Genomic DNA, 22,213 nt, shown 5'->3' on the forward strand with positions numbered 1-22,213 from the left:
CAAATATTTAATGAAGAACGCTTGTTCTGCACTTAGTCCTTCGTAATATCAACTGAAGCATTCTTGATGACTACTAGAATATCATATAAAGATTCTAGGAAGTTTTGTGCTGCACAAGTACCCATTAAATATTATATATAAAAGGTTCTAGGACCCGAAGTTAACGGCTCCTCAAACTTTGTACGCATTGTGTCTATGTTTACATATGAAACGTTAGGCGGCGCACCGTCTTCAAATTCCGAGAAAAAAATACATCAACACCGTGTTATAACGCTCGCTTTTGCTGGTAACGGCATTTCATGCCTCATTTCGAAAGAAATAAGGCCCGATGATGCCGTCATACAACAAACCGCACCAAATGGTCAATTTTTGGGGACGCAATTGCGTTTCTTTTTTCAGGTTTTTCCGAGAACGTGATTCTTTTGCACGATTTCTACCCGTTGTACCAAAGTGAAACGCGATGTGATGATTGCCATATCTATCCTTACTAAACACACTGACTAAATATGACACAAATCCATAAACAAACATCGCCATCACGAGTTGTCAAAATCACGTCATCCCTATTGGCAGACGCTGTATGTAGGCTTTTATGATACCTCCTCTACGAAATTGTGGCAGGTAATGAAAAAGTTAGTAATATATAAGTAGACTTTAAGTTTTTAATTTCACAAATTAAAGAAAAATAAATAAAAAAAAAAGAAAAAAAGGAAAAAACGAAAAAAAAGAAACAAAAAATTAAAAAAAAACATAAAAATGTACATAAACCAATAATTCTGCATTGGACAAACAATTCGAAACCACAGAAGACATAAGTTCAGGGAATACCTCACACCGCTAAAAAGCAGAAACAAAGTTAATGAATCAAAAATATCCACACACACATTGGGGGCGCACTCTGCAGTGCAAATGACGCCTACACGCCGTGACGCAACGCCGCAACTTCATTTATTACAAAGCTGCCGCGTGACGGCATTTATAAACGCCGCTGCGGCATCAAGTGACGTCGCTGCCGTTGCGTTGCGGTTTACGCTGACCTTAGCTCCAGCAGCGCCGGCGCTGCCACCGGCAATTGAAATATTCCAGTGGCACACGCTCCAATAGTACGCCATGAGCCGCGTAAACGATTGGATGTAAACAGTTTCGAGTGCGCATAACACCGCACAGCATAGCAAAGCACGGCGAGCAAGCGACCGGCGTTTGTGATTTGAATGTGTATATGCCAACTTTAAGTTTTCAATTGCGATTTAATTCATAAAATGAGTTGAAATTATAGTCAAATGAAAGGCTGGAAAGTTGCGTTGAAGAACTATATGGACTATACACATATGTACATAAATACATATACATATGCAGTGTTTGTCTTCAGTATTTCTGGTTAAAAAATCAACCGGCGAAGCGTAATTTGAAACCTGTTTCCTCAGTTTTGCTCAATGATGCTGCACAAATGCCGTCTCACTGGGATTTTTGAATACAAAAATGCGGCAAATAAATTTTTCTAAACAAGAACAAAAATTTGTGTAAAATTCAGGCAAAAACAAAATATGAAAAACGATACCAAAAGTAACAGTGAATTCCAATTGTGTTGTGGTAGCAAATTCTTGCTACTTCCGGTAAAAAGTTCAACAATTCATAGAATTCAAGAAAATTGAATAAGTATATGTAAATAGCAAAAATCATGGCGAATATCAACCTTTCAACTTTGATCTTCCACGAATCTGAGGAAAACACAACCAGTGATTTCATTTCGAATCTCAGCTCAACCACAACACCAAGCATCATCGAGCAATCACTGGCGCTCTATCATAACCGGCGTCGCTTCTTGTTCAGCGGCATTGTGCTGCTGCTCGGCGTTATTGGCAACTCTTTGGCGCTGGCGATTTTGGCGCGCAAAAAGACGACGAAGAACAGTAAATATACGCTGTTGTTGCGGTAAGTTTCTAAGTTTAAAGAAATGAAAGTGGAAAATCATTGAAGAAATTTCTATGCATATCCATATTAATACTGTAGTGAACCATCAAACTAGTTAGAAATTAGAATCAAATCTTCAGACTTATTGAAATTTTTTCGTCCAAGTACATCGATATATATGCCATTAATATAAGCTCAAAAAAAATGTCTGTCTATTTAAGATTTTTCGTCAATATATTGTTACTAGATATTTCATAAATTTGTAATTAAGTTTTTATGTGATATTTCAAAAATTATTTTCTTGAAATTGTTTTATATTGTAATTATTATCGTATTTTTAGTTAAAAAAAATACATATTTGCATTAATATTAATCCATAATATTAAAAGTTTGTTTGAAATATTTATCATTACATACTTCCAAATATTATTTTTATCGCGTTTGCATTTAGAGAAAAAACTTTCTTTGAAATTTTTGTTTTAGAAACGTCAGCAGGGCGTATAAGTAATATTTATAAATATTTATTTTGCGTTAATTTCGCAGCTTGATTTTTGGAAGAAAGGTTAAGCATACTTAATTTAATTTTAACAATACTTTCCTGAAATATATTGTAGGTTAATAAATATTACCATTTTTTGTTCAGAAAGAAATTTACTCACCAAAATACAGGTCGTATGAGTAACATTACTTAAGAAATAAATTGTCATCTCACAAAAAAAACACAAATAAAATGTGAATTTTTCTACTTGATGATGAACATAATGTAATAAAATAATAATATAAGACTCATGCTGAAAATGAAAAATCGCCATTCTTCCAATTAATTTCCTTAAAAGTATAGATTTTTTCAAAGTTTAATACTCGTACAGAAAATGTTGTACTTATATTTATATAAAAACATATACCAGAAGAAAAGCGGTTTCACAGTGATACCGAAAAAATCAGTGTATATATAATTTCATACATAATGTTTTTTCTTTTTCTATCACGTCTGTAATATGAGCTTGACAAAAATTTTTATTAAGCATTGAAATAAGAGAAAAAGGCGGATCATGCCTATATTTTAACTTTTGAGTTACTTATATACATAGATATTGAATCCCAATTTCAAAAAACACATAACACTAAAATCCTTTCGTTTCACCCAATCCTGTAAAATTTTAAAAAATGCGCAACCACAAACATAAATTTTAATTCTAATAACATTTTAGTCGCAACATTGTTATCCATTGGAACACCTGTGGCTTTGCCAATATTTGTTTATTTTCCTTATAGTGTATATTTAAATTCATAGTCTATTTTACTACAGAGTCTTAAGTATGAGTCATATTTATACTACAAGTAAAGTATATAAAGGTGTATGCGAGGTACACATATTTCGACAGTTTAATTATCTTTGCTAATTCCTTAAACCCAAATATTACATAACCTGTATATCAGCTCACAAAATATTTGTTCAGAGTATGTATGTATCACAGCATTTGCACTTTTTAATCCTCTCATATGCTTTTATTTTGCCATTTTTACGCCTTTTTTTTTTTTTGAATATCAATGAACATATATGAATTCTAAGTATGTGTTATGCTTATAAAATATTATTCAAACCTTTTTTGGTTGCCCACTGCAGGTTACTGTTACCTTTTCTGCTTTGCTCCTCTTGATCTGTGCCCTTCTGCATTTTGTATTGGTAATTTGTTAACCATTCTAAAAGTGGACCACACACAGATAAAAAAATTTTCTCAGGGTTAAGCGCCTCCCGAAAAATGAAGCACAGACATTTTTATCTATATTTTATAATTCAACAAAAGAAAGATGTGTAATGGTACCATAAATTAACTCACTTTAGGTATCTCTTAGACATAAAAGATGGCCGCACTATGAAAATTCATCTGAGTGGTGAGAATGATTTTAAAATTTAAATTCTATTTGTTTTTTGTCATTATTTATAAATAAATTTTTGTATGTGTCTGATACATGTCAGAACTATCAACCAACTACAGTTAAGTACTCTTAAATAGCCGACTAACTACTTTGGCTTCGACGATGCAAAAAACAATTATATTGGTAAATAAAATAAAGCTTCAGAAGGGGTAAGTACTAGTCAATTAACTGAGAGTTTGAAAGCTTCTTTTGGTTTACAGTAGATGGCAAGAGTTTCATTATGCTACTTTCTCTCAGCAAATTTCATCCTACTCTATTCTAATAAACACTCAAGCGAAGAGGCTAAACATTTTTCCGCATACTTGCAATTGTCTAAGTTGTTTGAAATATCACTTGTTACAACTAGTTTGTCATTTTCTTCTGGATTGTCCAGTTTTTACGAGAGTAAAGTTGAAACACCTTGAACATCAAACTTGCAGCCATTCGGGTGAGTTGCGTCAAGTGGAAAGTATCCGTGGTTCACTGTGGTTTTTATCCAACGTTAGGGATTTTCTGCGATCAAAGCCTGGTTTGAAGCCTTTCAAGAGTGAACAGACTAAATACCTAACTTAACCTAACCTTAATTATTTCTTTATAATAAACGGAAGGTAGAGAGAGTCTTTGATGTTAATTCAAATAAACACCTAAATGTTGTTGAATATACCACACGAGCCCTGACTATTTGTAAGCAGAAGTAATTTATATGTTTGTCCAGTCTTCTTAAAGCTTTTTGTAAAACTCGGCACAGTTCATTTATACGCAGAGGTTTTATTGAAATTAATAATTTTTATATTAAATAATAAATTTTTGTATTATTACACACCATTCCATAAGTTTACATACCTATTCGATGACTAAGATTTTTCCTAAATTTTCATAAATAAATTAAAATTTACAAATTAAATTGTCCAATTTCCTGTTAAACAGTGTGTTCATCGGTCGTTAGTTGCCACATGGCCTATTTAATTGTATAGCTTGTCACGTTTTTGACAATGTTGGTGTTGTTGTAACATATACCTATGTCTTCAAATCTGTGATTATTTATAGTAAACACTAAACGCTACAAGCTATTACTTGCATGCGCTTGCACTCGAGCATGAAATTTCCTATTGCGCAAATCTTTCGCATTTAATTATTTTTCTTTTCAATAATATTTGGGTTTAAATATTTTAACATTTAATGTTATTATTGTATATAATACCCTTCACAGAACTTGATTCCGATTGTTCAGTTTGTATGACAGCTATATGCTATAGAGGTCCGATATCGGCCATTCCGACAAATGAGCTGCTTCTTAGTGAGAAAAGGACAGGTGCAAAATGTCAGATCAATAGCTTAAAAACTGAGCAACTAGTTTGCGTATACACAGACGGACGGACAGACAGACGGACATGGCTAAATCAACTCAGCTCATCACGCTGATCATTTATGTATATATTTTATAGAGTCGACGACGTTTCATTCTGGGTGTTACAAACGTCGTGGCAAACTTAATATACCCTGTTCGGCGTATAAAAATACGTGAATAATATCAAACTCTTAAATGCAGAACAGACGCAATGGTCAACCATGCCGCTAGCAATGCCACGAAAATTAAGCAATAAAACACCCATATCGTTCAACTAGAACTCCAATGAACTAGTTATCATCGCTTTGCAGCACTCGTGATTTATCGATGAAGGTTTTTACAGCAAACTCTTATTATTTCAAAAGGAGCTTTGTTGTTAAGTTGTGTGATTCCTTAAAATCAAAGAGGCCCTCCATTGTTGCTAGTATGAACATATTCCTATTTAGAAACGCTGAATAAATACATAAATACAGCATATGTATATACACATATAATATATATATTCATACATTCACGTAAACGTACGTATTTGCTAAGTGGTGTCCGAAAATCGCATAAAATGCTTCTGAAAGTTAAATTTTCTATTTACTTTTGAATGAAAACTCAGTGGTAAACAAGTGAAAAAAGACGAATCTAAAGATATATAAGATAGACAAATATAAATAATTTCCGCATTTAAAATGCTTTTCATTTTATTGCGTAGTTGTCAGCATTAAAAACTTATGATTTGCTTTTTAGCTTTAATCAAATAAAAATCATACCTTATTTACTTCTAATTTATTTTATTTTTTGCTTCATGTTTACTAATTGCTTCAATCATTATTTACTTCAAATGGTTTGTGCTCAGTGGGGATTTATTATACTAAAAATAATAATCGGTGCAAACAAAAAATACAAACATAATATAAAAACTTTTAGTAAGGAACAGAAGAATGAACAGTGAAAACATTGAAGTTTTACAAATTGTCTTTAAAAAGGCATCGGCACTTGAAGCGCCAGACCAGCAGGCGAGTGAAATGAAATACTTCATTATTGTCAATAGCATGGTCGCATGGTCTACTGGCTTCAGGGGTCAAGTAACAAGTATTCAATTATCCAATTCTATACTGAACCCATGAGTATTAAAATTTTAAATTGTGCTCATAAATAACATATAGTTCCGATATACAACACATAAATATTATAGCTGACTAAAACATGTTAGGTCGACGCGAGCCGTATTTTATGCCACTCAAAGAGTACTTAAAATAAAAAATATTTTAGCGCACAAACTCTTACATACATATCTATGGAATATTCTATATCGCAAATGGTCTATTTTGTACAGAAAAAACTTTATCTGTATCCATCACTTTAATATCCTTTACCCATTGACATTGTCGATTTGTTATTTCTTTTTTAAATAAAATAATTAAAGATTTACAATAAATTGACTACTTGCCGAGCATGTCACAGCTGCTGGTGTCTGGTTCGCCACTTGGGTACATTAAATCCATTCAGCTAACTTTCTTATTTACATACATATATATGCTTCACCCAGTATACATATAATATACACTGACATGACAAGTATTTTTTTTCCAACTAACATTTGTCTATTTGCTTCTTGCATATATATGTTGAAGCCATCAATTTCAATTTGGGTTTCCTACATTTATGTCGAATATTCAACATGATATGCCGTTCAACAGTCTTTCCTGCTTAAAGTTGATCATACGCAGTGACTGACAGAATATTTGGTGCTTCAGTATACACATGTGCGCATAACTATCAATACACATATTTATTGCGAAAAGAGCAATGATTCACATAAATTTGCTTTCATCATCTACAACTCGCTAATCTCTGAAGTGTCAATTGCTCTGATTGATATGTGCAAATTGTGATTGAATTAACCTAATACATATATTCGACGTTCACTCATCCATTTAAGCCATAAGTCAATGGGTAGGAAGTTAATGTAATATTCGAAGCTAACAGTTATAGAAAATAATAAAGACCACACTTTTTTTGATGGACCAAAATTCCTACTTTTGCTTATTAATATGTTCCACTATTATAGAAGAGCAAATTATTGCACATCCAGACGTGCAAAGAACTTTTATGGAATACAAAAATATTTGCCGAAATAATTCAACCACGATGCCTGTTGCTGTCGCGTATATATCAATAATTCGTGACACCGTAATATACATGTGAGCATTCCATCCAGTTTCAGAGCATTGGCTAGCCCTCAAGCGCAACAACGAAATATATCACGTACCAATTTGATGCAAATGTCAAAAAGACATCGCATCATTTCAATTCCTGCTTACTTAGTAATTAAAGGCGTTATGATGAATAAGTCCATAAATGAATAAGTCCATAAATCTGCAGAGATGCATTTCCAAATATTTTGATGCGAATTTCGCAATAGTAACAGCTCTGGACTATTTTCTTTGAAAAGTGTTTTGTAGAAACGCTTAAAGCTCTTGAACAATTTAATTTCATATAATTTGTAACTCCAATCAAGTCATTATCTGGTATAAATCTGAGGTCTTGAAACCAATAGGAACAGCTGAGAATTTATAAGAGGAAAATTTACTTTTGGACAAAACCAATTTTGTACTGTTAATACAAAGTGCCTGCACCTTATTGACATGAGCTATGATATTCAAGTTCAAATATTGTAGATTGAGATTTCGAGTGCTCAGGAATTCCGATAACCTAAATACTATACTAGTTTGTAAGGTCATTTTGTCACAAGTAGTGAATCTATCTGTGCAATCTTTATAGGAAGACAAATTGCTAGACAAGAGAGAAAGCTAGACAAATTTATTTATTTTTCAACTGTCGTATTTACCGCTACATGCCTCTACCACACTATGGCGGAAACTATTAGGGAAAATATAGATATCATCTTTTTGTTGACTAATAAGAAAAACATGTATTATCTTAGACAAGTGAACACTAAATCTAGCCAGCGATTTTGAAGAGAGCAAAATTAGCGTAAAAAATGTTTATTTGTAATAAGAGTTTAAGCCTTTTTAGAACCTCCAGCAATTGTAAGGACCAAGTAGCAGTAGGGATAGTAATTTTTTTGTTTATTAAGCCAAACTGTTTTTCTAGCTGACAACACATTTGTTAATGGTTTCATTGGATTTTACTTCATCTTAGTGCAACTTAAGAGGTTATATCCACTTGTGAAATCAAAAAAATTTAATTTCTTCTGCTTATGGTATACTTATATGAAATTTACATATATTGAGTGGAAAATATGCTGCGAAATTTTCAAGTTGATCTGACTAACAGTTTGGAAGATATAAGTGTATTTGTCAGGTTTAGGAGCGAACGAATACGATTTTTGATAATAATTTCGAGTTTTTGGCAATTTTGAGTTGTAAAGCGAAGCCGTCACACAAAAATACAAATCTGAACTAGTCTTTCTTAATTACCTGAATTCTAGTAACAATACAAGTTTTTGCTTTTTGGATTGGACATAATTTTAAGTAGAAAAATCTTTCTCACCGCCAGACACATGTTTCCGGAGATCTTCTTGAGATCGGCTAGGGAATAAAGGAAATCCAATATTTTGCAAAATGAATCTCTGATTATCAATGTACATAAAAAAAAATATAATGCATTTAAAAAATAATGTACAAAAACTTACTTTTTTCGGGCTTGCAAGTGGATATAACACAATAAGCTAGATCATTCAATTTAACTTATATCCGTATTTAAGCGAGGAAAAGATATATCATATATATAATTTTTAAAAAATAATTTCAAAACCCTCTGTTAAATTTCGATATGAACAAATAATTATTTCAAATATAATATCAATCCTTTTAATTATCAAAAAATCTTTTCACCGACAAATATTTGCCATAACTAAACTTAAATTATTTTAAAAATATCAAAAAATTAGCTAGTTAAACTGCAGAAAAAAATTACTCAGGTCACAGGTTACAAAAATTTCTTACCCCCAATGAGTAGTTAATATAACCACAAGCAAATATTTATATATAAATATGACGTCTGGTCGGTAATGAAATTATATTGATTATTCAATAGGTTCTAAGTAAGTTGTATAACGTTTTAAATATTAAATTTTTATGACTCAAGTGATCACGCGTAACAGCTCTCAATATAGAAATTCCTACATATGCAGATTCAACAAATTCCTTTAATAATTAATAATGTTATCACAAACTTTACACATTGTGAGTGCAATGAAGTCTTCTCATGCAGTTAAGTAATGACGTGTGAACACTTATTAAATTGCTTTTTAGGCATCACTCAAGAGTTAGAAGTATTCTATGACATACATTGTTGAGCTTATAAGTGTCACTTTTCCTCATATTTATATATATATATATATATATATTTTATATTATTAACAAGTCGGCAAAGAGATGATTCAACTAACTATTTGTTTGTAGCATCTGAAGCTAATCGGGAAAGTATATAAAACAAGAAAAAACTTTATTAGCGGATTCTTTTGGGGAGTAAAAGACGTGTGCAAAATTTCAGATCAATATCTCAAAAATTGTGGAACTAATTCGCGTATATACAGAGAAACGAAGAGACAGACGGAAGTGGCTAATTCGACTCAGCTCGTCATGCTGATAATTTATATATATATTTTATATGGTTCTCCGACCTTGCCTTCTGGTTCTTACAAACTTCAGGACAAATTTAATATACCCTGTTCAGGATAAAAAAAATATTAGATGAGAATAATTGATTCCCAAATGTCTGGCAATGCCCAGTTTTAGTTCCAATTTTTATGTCTCAGCAGTTTAAACCGAATTTGATCTTCTGACATTCTTATGTTACAGCTTGAAAATGAGCTAAATTATATAACAGATTCATTCACTCAACAATAGGCAAACCAAGCTCCAATTAAGATAACGCATAACACGGCGCACTAAAAGTTTCTTTAAGATTTGACACTTCTCATCTAAAAATAATCGAAACTGGTCTATAATATTTTTAGCCACTAGATACCAAAAACGAAGACCTCCTAGCCTTGTGGTTAATGTGTTGTTATTATGGCTAATAAGAGAGTATATAATATTCGACCCTAACTCATCCTGACTTATTTTGGGTTAGTATTTATTTATTGAAATTACCTAGACTATGAAATCCCAAAATTTGTATATTAATATAGTTAGCAAGCCATATTTGTCTACTTAAAATAGCTATATCAATAAATAACTCTGATTCAAAAAATTACCCTTAGCGTACTACTAATTTATCTATATTCAAAAGATACACTTTTGAAAATCGGAACAGTCGATAGAATACGCTCTTATCTATTACTAAAACTCTCAACTAGCTCACAGATAACGAATTGAATTCGTTGCAGAGCAAAAGTCAATGAAAAGCGTTGAATTGATATTATTAGTGCATCTGTCTTTATCATAGGGGGATTATGATAAATTCAATGCACGTACCCATATTTGCAATGCTGACTAGAATCAAAAGCACCACTATTTGTAAAGTAAATAAGCTTATTTCTACATTCTGTATCAAACATACAGATATATATCTATATATATATGTATATATATATACATATATAAGTACATATGAGTGCATACATACAATATATATGTTGTCACAAACTTGTAGGCCAAAATTAACAAAGTTGCTGCTTATTAATGTGAACATGTAATTCATATAACTAAAATGAGGAGAATCAACGAAGTCATTAACTGAGGCTCAGCATGCGGGATTTTATGCGAGTTATAGCTCACTTAAAGGAACCTTCACACGCATGTTGCACTTTCAATAAAACTATTTTATGGTCATAAATATATATGTATACATATAATATAAAATTATGTGTATGAATGATTAGAGAAAAGGACGAATTTCTTTGTTAAAGTTAATCCATGATTTCTGATTACAAAAAATGTTGTAAAAGTAATATTATTGTGATAGTCAGCCTAGAACTTCTTGAAGGTGAGTTAACGAAAGTTTTTTCAAGGTTTTGAAACTATGACACTATGATATTAAATAGCCACCTGGTCAAATAAAAAAAAACACTTTCTCATATTTAAATATAAGTCTTTATTATCGCATTTAAAATATGCTCCTATTTTCCATACACTTGCTGTAAGCCTCGGCTGGTATGGCCTTCATTCGGCTCATTTTTGGAACGCCATTCGTTAGATTGTTGAACAGTTTCGACGTTATATTCTTAACCCCACGTCTCGTCACCAGTAATGATTCTTTTGATGAATATAATGTCCTCAGCTACGTTGCCAACGTGACGATATTCACACACTGTTTTTTTTACTCCTTCAATGTTATCGTCATAATCAGAGGTAGATAGACGACCTGTATGAGGCACGTTCTTTTCTCCCCAAGAGGTTGCTTATTGTCGGTAAGTGCCTGTATGGGACCACTACAGCATATAGCTGCCATACAAACTGAACCATCGGCATCAAGTGCTTCTAAGGAAAATTTCTTTATTCGACGAGATATCTTCACGAATTTTGGCACTAGTTATTATCTTAGGCAAAAATGCAATTTCCGAAGAAATTGTTCAGATCGGATAATTATAGCGTATAGTTTTCATGCAAACTGAATGATCGGATTCAAGTTTTTGTAAGAAATATTTTGTATTTGTGAAGGGTATTATAGCTATATATAGTTAACGTTTCTACTTGTTTTATTTTTATTACTTAGTCAAGCTATATATTTATGAGACAAGCAAAAGACAGCTATTTGAGCTTTTTCTACTAAGTTTAAGTTTCATTTGAAGATGAAGCCTAAAATAAAACTTGAAACGACAAATGCAAGTATTGTAAGCCATCTCCTGCATAAGAATTAAATTTTACGATTATTGTGAGGTGCAATGGATATAAACAAAATTTCCATGAAGGAAAGTCTTTTATTATTATTTGATTGTGCAATATCTCTTGATTACTTATTGCAAAAGCGATTTTGGCTTAGAATCCTTCATGGAAATTTATGGACAGATTTATTTCAATATTTTGCTGATGCTTGAAATATTATTATTAATTTCATAGCGGCATTTTAGGAACATCACTCTCTCTCCCTCTCTCTCTTTATCTCCCTTTGTGGATTTTATTGACTAAATGCTATCAAGCAAATTTTCTACCTACCGCACAAATGTGTATTCAATCATCCAATTCATTTGTATGTAAATGCGCGTTAATTCATACATTTTTATGCATCGCCAGTACGCACACATGCCAATGGTGATTTACCTGTCAACAAAACAATCGGAAAACATTTTGATTTTTATTTGAAAATCATTTTGGCCCGATAACAATCACCTACAAGTATATTAAATACGCGGCTATCAGGGTTGTTGATTTATTTCCCAAAAAAAATTAATATTTCTTTTGCTGAAATTTTTTTTCTCACAAATCGTAAACATTTTTACAAATTCCTATTTTAATTTTAACTGAAATTCTTTTCGTAAAAATCGAAAATATATTATGAGAGATATTTCTATGACCGGAAGAGCTTATGGGCACTCTTCTTGATAACTAATTACCTGATTATCAAAGTACATTGAACATGCCACATTTAAATATATATGTATATACGAGTATGTACTCTATATGTGTTTTCATACACCCATACTTTTGCGAATATTTCCCTATTGTATTGTACCAATAAACATATAAGTACATTCAAGGTATAAGGTTTAGTATTTGTAATCAAAGAGCAATATATATGTATGTATGTATACTACAAGTATATGTACATATGTGTTTGTATGTATAAAGAAATGCGTATTTTATGACGCAAGAACTTTTCTGCGGCGCTGAAATGGTATACACATACATACATATACTCTTAATGATGAGAAATCAAAGTTGTCGGCTTTCGGCAATTAAACATCCAAAGCATACAGGTGTAAAAACATACATACTCGTACATAAATATATCAATATTTTCTTATCGGCATAGTGAACATAGCCATATGTAGGCTCTATTGCGTGAATGTTAGAGGTGTTTAAAGTCGAAAATTTTTAGCAAATTATTTGAGGTGTGACTGTGAATGTGACAGACCGTAGAATAAAGATTGAATGAGATGTACCTATGACTTTATCTATTTCTCTTCACTTTATTGGTCTGTTTCCACTATTATTTAAACAATAAACGAACTGTCCAAATCATCGGGTCTTATATTAAGAGAAGAAATAACGACAACAACTTAATAGGAAATCCCACTCAAGATCAGGGTATGCGAATTTTTTTATTACAAATTAAACTTGTAATTTAATAAATAAAAATAAAAATAGGATACAAAAATACTTTTATTTTTTTATTTTTATTATAAACTTGGGATTAACTTTTTTTCAATCCGGTTTTGAGATTAGAAATTTGAATTTTATTTTTAATAACGAATTTTGGGATTACAAAGTACCAAAAAAAACAAAAGTTTATTATAAATGTTAATTTTTCCTTATATCACTTTCTTTAATGCATTAAGAAACTCTTAAGCTTCTATTAACTATAAAATTGGAGAGTCGAAATCACATGACTTTTCAAGTTAGTTTAAGAATTTAAAGTTTTTGAAATAAATGTATACCAGCAAAAAACTTTCGAAATATTAAGTGGCTTTAAATTCCTATAATATTTGTTAGAATCTCTCTTATCCAGAAAGCACTCCTAACCCTTTTAAAGTGAAACAGTTTTAGACATGGTAGTAAAATTGACGGACTGCAACGAATTAGTGTGACAAACGAAATACCACCATCAAGCAATATACAGATTAATAATACCATATATTGCTGATCGCGCTGATTAATTTTTTTTTTAGATCATTCGGTGTAATATTCGGTTGATTTCAAATAATTGATTTGGAATCTTGCCACATTTAGTAAATTTTTACTGAAAAATAGTATAATAAGAAAACATTAAAAACTGATAAAATTTAAGAAAGTTTGCACTTGAAAGGGTTTAAGAATGGTTACCAACTGGTTAGAAATTTTAACTATAAAAAACTGACAATTACAAAAACTTATATAGGAACTCCCAGAGGGAATACTGGGCCTCAGAAAAAATATTTAACTTATAGTTAATAAATATTTAAAAGATATTGCCATCTGCTTTAATTTTTATTTATTCAGACTATTTTTTGTTAACAAATAAATTGATAAAATTAATAAAATCTTAAAATATAAGTATCAGTGGGTATTTTGGAGGATTATTTGAAAAGATTTGCCGCCTATTCGAAAATTTTAAATATAAAATGTGAAAAAAATGTTCAGATGGTATCAAACTGACGAAATGTTTAGTATTTTTTTTATTGAAACTGATAACCACCTGTTTAAAAATTTAAATTGCAAACTGTTGTGATTAATTCTCAGATGAATTATTAAAAAAAAAAACAACCTTAGCGGATCAAAACTTTGTGTATGTATCACAGAAACCAATCACATATTTCCTAGAATATATATGTAGGTCGAAATAATGAATAAAAGCTTTTTGTAATGTTAAAAAAAATCATGAGGGCAATTTGCCTAATGTTCACAAATATCCTTGTAACATGACATGCAAGGTCCCACATAAACCCTCAGGATTCAGCTTTGTCAAGTGAAGTTTTTCACATAAATATTCGTTTTTTTTTACATTTCAAATCACAAAATCTACAAAAAATCGCCAAACATGAACATACATATATATTATACATTCATTCATAACAATTTTTACAAACAACTGCAATTGACAGAGTAAATGTCAATGTCAAAAGTAACGAGAAAAATAATATCATCTCCGTATTGATGACATCAGATGGAACTTGTAGCTTAACTCCATTACATTTATTCCATTCATATATTATTAAAATGAATCATAAGCGGCTTTTCTTTTCATTTTGAGTATTGAAAAAGCGCCTCATCTTGTGTATTTATTGATTTGTTAACATCTTTGATAGTATGAAGCCAGGAATAGAAACATTAATGTATTTAAGCTGTAAAGGCGCTATTTTATAGCCACGTGTACATAAGCAAACTCACTAGTCATCGCTAAATTGTAATAAAAATTTGCTTGATATTGAAATATTGTGATACTTGCATATGTATCTATATTTAGGAGCGCACGTGGCTAGTCGAGACATAAGTCAAGTAACATTTTAAATTTATGGGGTTGGTGTGATACACATGCGAACATGTTTACACAATAAAAAGAGCGTGAAAGTAGTAAAAGTATAGCAGAACACGGCGAAAATTGAATGAAATAGGCGGAGATGCATGAAAATTCCAGACGAAAGGTCATCGAACGAAATACTTGCAGTTTTTGTATCCAAAATCTTTAAATGTTGTGCAGTGACGCAAAAAAATTTGTAAGCTTTCTTTTAATAAAATATACTGCTAAGAAGCACCGCAAAAAAAAAATATATGATTGTCATATAGAACTTTTTTCTACCTTTAACACAATCGCTTACTTCTTGATATTGGACGCTCGCAGAAGCGGCAAAAGGGAGAAAATCCGTTAAGCAGCAAAAACTAACATTATACTCTTTCTTTTTACAGTTGCTTGGTGTCGAATAACCTTATCGGTTTGCTAGGCATTTTAACAATGCTATTGCTTAAAATATATGTACCCGAGGATGAGTTCAAGGCCTACGTGCGTTGGGATTGCACGCTGAAAGTTTTATGTCGCTTCTTCGGACTTAGTTCCGGTTGTATTGCGGCAGTGATGGCAATTGAACGTTTTATGGCGCTAGCTAGACCATTCATTTATCACAAGGTTCGTATGACATGTGAGACAATATTCTTAAAAGCATTTTTTTAAAGTACCAAGGCATATCGTGTTAATTTTGATGGAGTTCACCACTAATCTCTAAATGTTTTCTCCAAATGAAATATTTTTTAAAGTTTGTAAAATAATTATATTACGAAACAATTGTTGCTACGAAAAAATAACATAAATAATTTTTAAAAAAAGTGTAATATCTCATTAAAGCTTTAGTATTTTCAAAGTTCAGACATATAATAACAAGCCTGTCTGCCGAATGTGTACAAAAATTATTACCCAATAATGTTTACAATCAAAATTTCTTCATGTCTAATTTTGTGTGTTCTTTCTCTTCTCCCATAACTGTACAAAGCAGCACATCACATACGCGCTTGTGCGTAAAACCATTAATATATTGGTGTTTATTGCCATGGTCGTCACGTTTTTGCCCTTCACCGGTTTTGGCGCCTATGTTGATGAGACTAGTCCAACAAATCCGAAATGCTTGCGTTATCGCGATGCCGAGGGCTTTTGGAATAAAACGTATTCCGTGTTGTTTATGTCTTTTGGTGAGTTTATGGTATTCGATTTATTGAGAAAACATAATTTTAAGTTTTGTTTAAACCCGATGAAAAATTGTCATTGTGACCTAATTCAAGAGATATGAAGTGTATGAAAAAATACAGTCAAAACTTATTTCTTTTAAGGGATAGATGGAAAGATGCGCGTTTTTCATCCGCGAATTTTATTGCCTGGAATACTTTACATAAACCTTAAACATGAAAGATAATGTAGTTTTCGAAAACCAAGACAAAAATTGATTGTTGGGTAGAAATAAAGAAAGTTGATTCTCATATTCTTTATAGAAATTAAATTTCACCTTATGAAGACAAAATTTCGACCTATTTAAATTCGGTAGACATCTCAGTTGCGTACTTTATCGTCACAGAGTTGGCATCCGATCAATACCTCAATTTTAACTCAAACTTTTGGACTAAAGGGCTGAAAGCTAAAATATGTTGATAGCTTAATCTGTGCAAGAAAACGTTCGGGAAGTTTATATGCTTCGAAATATAAAACATAAAGGTTTAACTAGTAAGAATCAGGAACTGAGAGAGAGAAAAAGGGAGATATTAACACATGCTACAAGTATAAAGTCCAGCAAAAAATACATTAAATTTGTATTAAATTTAAAGTTTTATTGAGCATAGTTAGAAGAATCCGATTTAGGATTTTCGATGCACCGCTTTGTTCGATAACTAGTTGCCATTTTGTAGGTAAATGCTAATACCACTTTCAAAGAAGGACTCGCCCTTATTAGAAAAAAAACTGGGGCAGCCGATTTTGACAAGCTTCTCTTGAGACGATTTTTTCATCAGTAAAATCATTGAGCATATCTTCTATTTTTTATCAAAACCCAACCTTTTACCTTGTTGTAAACTTCAACTTAAAGAAGTTTATTTGCTTTGAAACTTAAAACATAAAATACTATCAGCAGGTTAAAGGCACTGATAGTGAGAAAAAATGAGATAGCAAATAGATTTCACAATACCACTGAGGTTTATTTTGCATAAAACGCCGTTGTCACATGACTTATACTAAATATTTACAATTTGCTAGAAACTGGGCTAAGTATAGAACATAGTTGCTTCCAAAAATCAGTTCTTCTCTCCCCAGGGCCATATTTGATGCCCAGCAACTTAATAATTGTTTTTGAACTGAAATACTCACTTCGGAGAACTATGAGTCGATGGAGGTTATAAAAAGGAAACAATTGAAGAAAATACAGCCCACCCAGGTAGAGTTCTATAAGAATTGCAATAAATGTGAATTTTTTATACTGTTTGAAAAGAACCCTATTTTAAATATAAAAAACTATCGATTTCAATTACTCTTCTCACACGATAAATATCAATAATTAGAAATCAATACGAATTGCCACTTAATTTGATAATTTTTCCTTTCTACATTGCAGGCACCCTCTTGTGCGTCGTAATTGTAGCTTGTAATTTGTTCGTGATGCGCGCTCTGTGTGTAATCAGCCGCAAGCGTGCCAGCAAACGTCACATCCACTACGACACGCTGAATGGCGAGAAAAGCAGCATACATTGTATCGAAGGCAAATCGAGCAGCAGCGGCTCATTATTGTATCACCGCAGCAATAGTGGCACCATGACAGCCAATACATCCCCCGATGAGATTAAATTCGCCAAACTGATGGCGTTCCTTAGCATCTCCTTCGTGATCTGTTGGATGCCACAAATGGTAAGCGTCCACCGTAGGCGCATTCAATTGAATAAACAACCATTGACCTTAATGTAGCAATTAAATGTGTCTTAAATACATGTCACACAATTTATTTTCTTTTATGCTACGCAGATTGCCATACCAATGGCTATTTTACCGAACCGTGTGCCGAAGGCGCATCCCTTCTTCATTTTGGCCGATGTGCTGACGGCATTGAATTTCACCTTCGACCCATACATCTATGTGCTAAGCCGCACGAAGCAGTCCCATTTAATGTGTTGCATTAAAGACTGTCGCTGCTAGCTGTGATCTTCACAAACTGAGGGACTGAGGCGTTTGGCGAAGGAGTGGCTACTGGAAGAGTTGCAGTTAAACCGATTGAAATTTTATACATGATAGTTTGCTGTTGGGGCCTTTATACAACAGGTTTATATACACAAATATATATGTATGTATATTTTAAATGATTTTATATATTATAATTCAAAAGAATTTCGTATAATTACTCGTAACTTCGCGAGGTAAAACTTCGGGATTTTAATAAATGTAAATCAAGATAAAATGAATATGTGTAGTTACCGTTAGAAAAGTTTGCACCGCTGGCGGTGTAATTCGTAATTTTTATTTTGAGTTGCTTTGAGAATAAAAGCTTCTTTAGTGAAATTGCACTTAAGATTTATTTTAAATTGTAGAAAGTGCATGTAAATTCACATAATTAAGATGTTGTTGGCAAATTTTATTGGCGTTGAATATTTATCTATAAAAAAATATAATATGTTTACATGTATAAGTACTTATTAGTTTTGTAAGCTATACACGAAACTTGATTTTTGCTAATTTGTAAGATGTAAATGTCTTTGAAATAACAATCTTTATGTATATATATTTTATGTGTATGCAAATAAAAATTATTTTTAAAAACAAAATTGTTTTACTTCAAAGTGAGCTTAAAACTTAAAATTTTCTGTGTGCAGTAAAAAAACAGGTCAGCAAAAAAGTTCTTTATTAAAAAAAGAACAAAAGTTAAACTTTAAACAAAGCTTTCGTTGATACTGTTATCTCCTAAATCCCTCTGAAAGTATTCCTATAATCCGTAAAATCCTCAAATGGCCATTATGCAGTAAACAAAGGTATTGATATAATTTTTTTATTCCAAATTAAATGAGAGTTAAAAAAGAAAATTTCTAATGATTTTTATAACAAAGTCTTTATTTTTTAAACGTATTGTATAATGAAAAAACCTAATGAATTCTAGCATATTATAAAACTTTAGTAAATTACGAACCACAAAAAATTTGGGGGACGCAAAAGAGCGAAACCGATAAACGACCTGTAGGTAGCCACTCATTGTGTTACTATCTAAAAAAATTGCCTAAACATCTTTGAAACCTATGGACCTCATATACTTTATATGAAATTTCGCTACTTACCCCCCTTATGCAATTCCCCCCTGAATTCAATAAGTGATGCAGCCGACTAGTGGGTTCATGCAAACAACTTAACCAAGACGTTCCGTGGCATTATGTTGGATATTTGCATGAGAATATTTATGGATCAAGTTAAGTTTTGGTATGGTTGAGTTATGGCTGGATGGCTAACATGGAATTTCTTAGCATATGTATTTGTGTTGAAGCCCCGCGCTACGTATATTAGTTGGAACAGTAATGAAGCATTCAATGTATTAATTCTTAAAATAGTTAATATATTTTTTAACGGAGGGAACTGCAATTGTTAAGCGTTTTTAAAATCTAGGTAAAGAGGCACGGAAAATCAACAACAACATTTCTGTTGGCAATTATGGTATCTATAAGAGCGTTTTACTTTTTTGGCAAGTTCGGAAGATGTAAAGTTTAGTTGACATTATATTATCATGTTAGTAACTTCCAAGAGCAATAAAAACAAACAAATTTCTCTGAAAATGTGCATAAGCGTGTAATCACAGTAGTTTTATGAAATACGCTAAAAATTGCTTCTTCAGTGTTTATAGTTATTTAAACTGTGATGGTTTTATATTTGCAAACTATCAGAAAAAAGCAAACTAACACACATATATGAACATGCCAGTGCACAAAGATATGCGTCCAAAAAGATTCGCAACGATTCGATTCGAGTTTTATTCCAATTAAGATCCAATTATCTTGAACCACTCACCTGAAATTGTACCAAATTCGAAAACTTGATCTCTGAAATAAAAGTATATAAACAAAAGTCAGCTTTACTACTATAAACAATTACACTTTCTCTTATGCACTTTTCTACCAACGATTTTTTCACCGGACAATATGCTTTTCATTAACTCATAATAAGGCACGCTTACAATTTCGTTTTGTTTACAGTAGGAATTACTCGTTATTATCGATTCAGCACTTATAGCAACATTTTAAAGAAATTTGCACATTTTTATAAGTCACTGCAATTGTAGCTAAAAATTTTTCATTTGCGTGAACGGAAACTGACAGAAGCGGTTGGAAGGAACTGGAATAAGCTTGGCGCAGAGATTCCGAATTAAATATTTTACATGCGATTTTTTTTTTTTAATTTTAAATAATATAATATTAAAGAAGTGTTGGTATATTTTTGTAAAAAAAAATTTAATATGAAAAAAAGGATTATTGAATAATATTATTTGTAACCATCATATGAATATATTTGCGCAATAAGCTGATGCATACGATTATAACAGATTTGGTATTGCATATTGTAATATATTTACATTAGTATGTTTATAAATGAATATTTGTTTTTTTTTAAATTAATACTAAGTAAGATATGCCTAAAATAATTACATTTAAGCAACAATAAATAGCATCCGATTATATAATGCGGCAACCTCTTCTTTTTGTCAAACTTCCATCGCCATTTGAAAAGTTCCAATTATGCGCTTTGTAAGTAAAAAATTTACTGAAAAATGTGATTTAACTATTAAATGTGTTGCGAAATAGAGCAAATAGTCTAGTATCTAATTGTTGAGTGTGTGTGTTTGTTAATTTCTAAATTTAATATATTAAAAATAAGTAAATTTCTCTACAGTGTAAGAGCAGGCGCAGTCTACTTAAAAAGATGCGAAAAATTTACGAGATTTCGGGTTTTACATGTGTTACGAGTTTAGTTATACAAGAAGTGTTTTTCCTGGTCAACGCTATTAAAACCCAAATTGCACAAAAAATTATTTATCATCAAATTGCAAATCAACGTATAAGCTGACCTGGCCGGCATTCAGCCTTTAAGAGCACCAATTTTAGTGTTGTTGTACGAAATGCAATAACGGCGACATCTGTTCGTGTGTAGCTAAGAATCTAATTTAACTAACAAGCGATACTAAATATTCATTGAATACCAGCTGATGTCATTTATAATAAGTAAGTACAAATATTTAAGACAGATGGCGCACAAATTAATTTTATTGCTTTATTTATTTTTATTAGGGTAAACATATGTAATAATCATGCATCAAATATATTATTTAATTAATTAAGGGAAAACAATGGTCGCTATGGTCAATAGATCCAAGTTAATACATATTCAGTTTTTTACCAAGCAATTCTGGAATGGATAGAAAATTCTGATAAAGTACTTTAGAACTAAGTGAATTTCACGTATAGAATTAATAAATATAATTCTAAGCAGTTCTTGAGCAGTCAGATTGGAAGCAGAGCTAGTTGTAGCATCGCAGTAGGTCGATTTGAGTAGGGATTACACACAAATGTGAATTATAAAAAAAAGTATTTTTGAAAATATTCTTATAGCATGTAAATATATTAGAGAATAAGCTCCGAGTTTGAAATTGATCCGATAAATAGTGTCAAAGATATGAGCGTATTTGTAAGAATTTTCAAACTTAGTATAATCGGCATCCTAAACTATAAGCGTGTTTTTTCGAAGCGCTGTTTTCAGAATCGGTCAGTAAAATTTCTTCGAAACGACTGGTCCAGTCGAAACAAATTTAACACGACATTCTTAGATACATAGGTATGTCTGGTAATGATCGAAGGAATTAGATTTTTAATAATAATTTCGATTTCTGAGGTGTAAATTTTTTCACAAACAACATATTTATTTCTTGGAAGTCGCGATTTT

General features: G+C 31.6%; 1 protein-coding gene across 1 annotated transcript; it reads left to right on the plus strand.

Annotated features, from left to right (window-relative positions):
- The first annotated feature begins 1,093 nt into the window (after positions 1–1,093).
- Positions 1,094–18,930, plus strand: LOC106617034 (prostaglandin E2 receptor EP2 subtype). The gene is made up of 5 exons (XM_014233997.3): positions 1,094–1,932; positions 15,685–15,901; positions 16,266–16,458; positions 17,865–18,154; positions 18,269–18,930. The coding sequence occupies exons 1-5, from the start codon at positions 1,679–1,681 to the stop codon at positions 18,437–18,439; spliced, it is 1,125 nt and encodes a 374-aa protein (XP_014089472.2). The 5' UTR covers positions 1,094–1,678; the 3' UTR covers positions 18,440–18,930.
- The last annotated feature ends 3,283 nt before the right edge of the window (positions 18,931–22,213 follow it).

Source organism: Bactrocera oleae, chromosome 6 (genome assembly GCF_042242935.1).
Source record: "Bactrocera oleae isolate idBacOlea1 chromosome 6, idBacOlea1, whole genome shotgun sequence".
NCBI lineage: Eukaryota > Metazoa > Arthropoda > Insecta > Diptera > Tephritidae > Bactrocera > Bactrocera oleae.

Bases quoted from the DNA above. Each gene is read 5' to 3' on its own strand.
- LOC106617034 (XM_014233997.3), top strand. From the start codon at position 1,679: ATGGCGAATATCAACCTTTCAACTTTGATCTTCCACGAATCTGAGGAA. The intron at 15,902-16,265 runs GTTCGTATGACA...TGTACAAAGCAG, and splicing joins GACCATTCATTTATCACAAG to CACATCACATACGCGCTTGT. The intron at 18,155-18,268 runs GTAAGCGTCCAC...TATGCTACGCAG, and splicing joins TCTGTTGGATGCCACAAATG to ATTGCCATACCAATGGCTAT.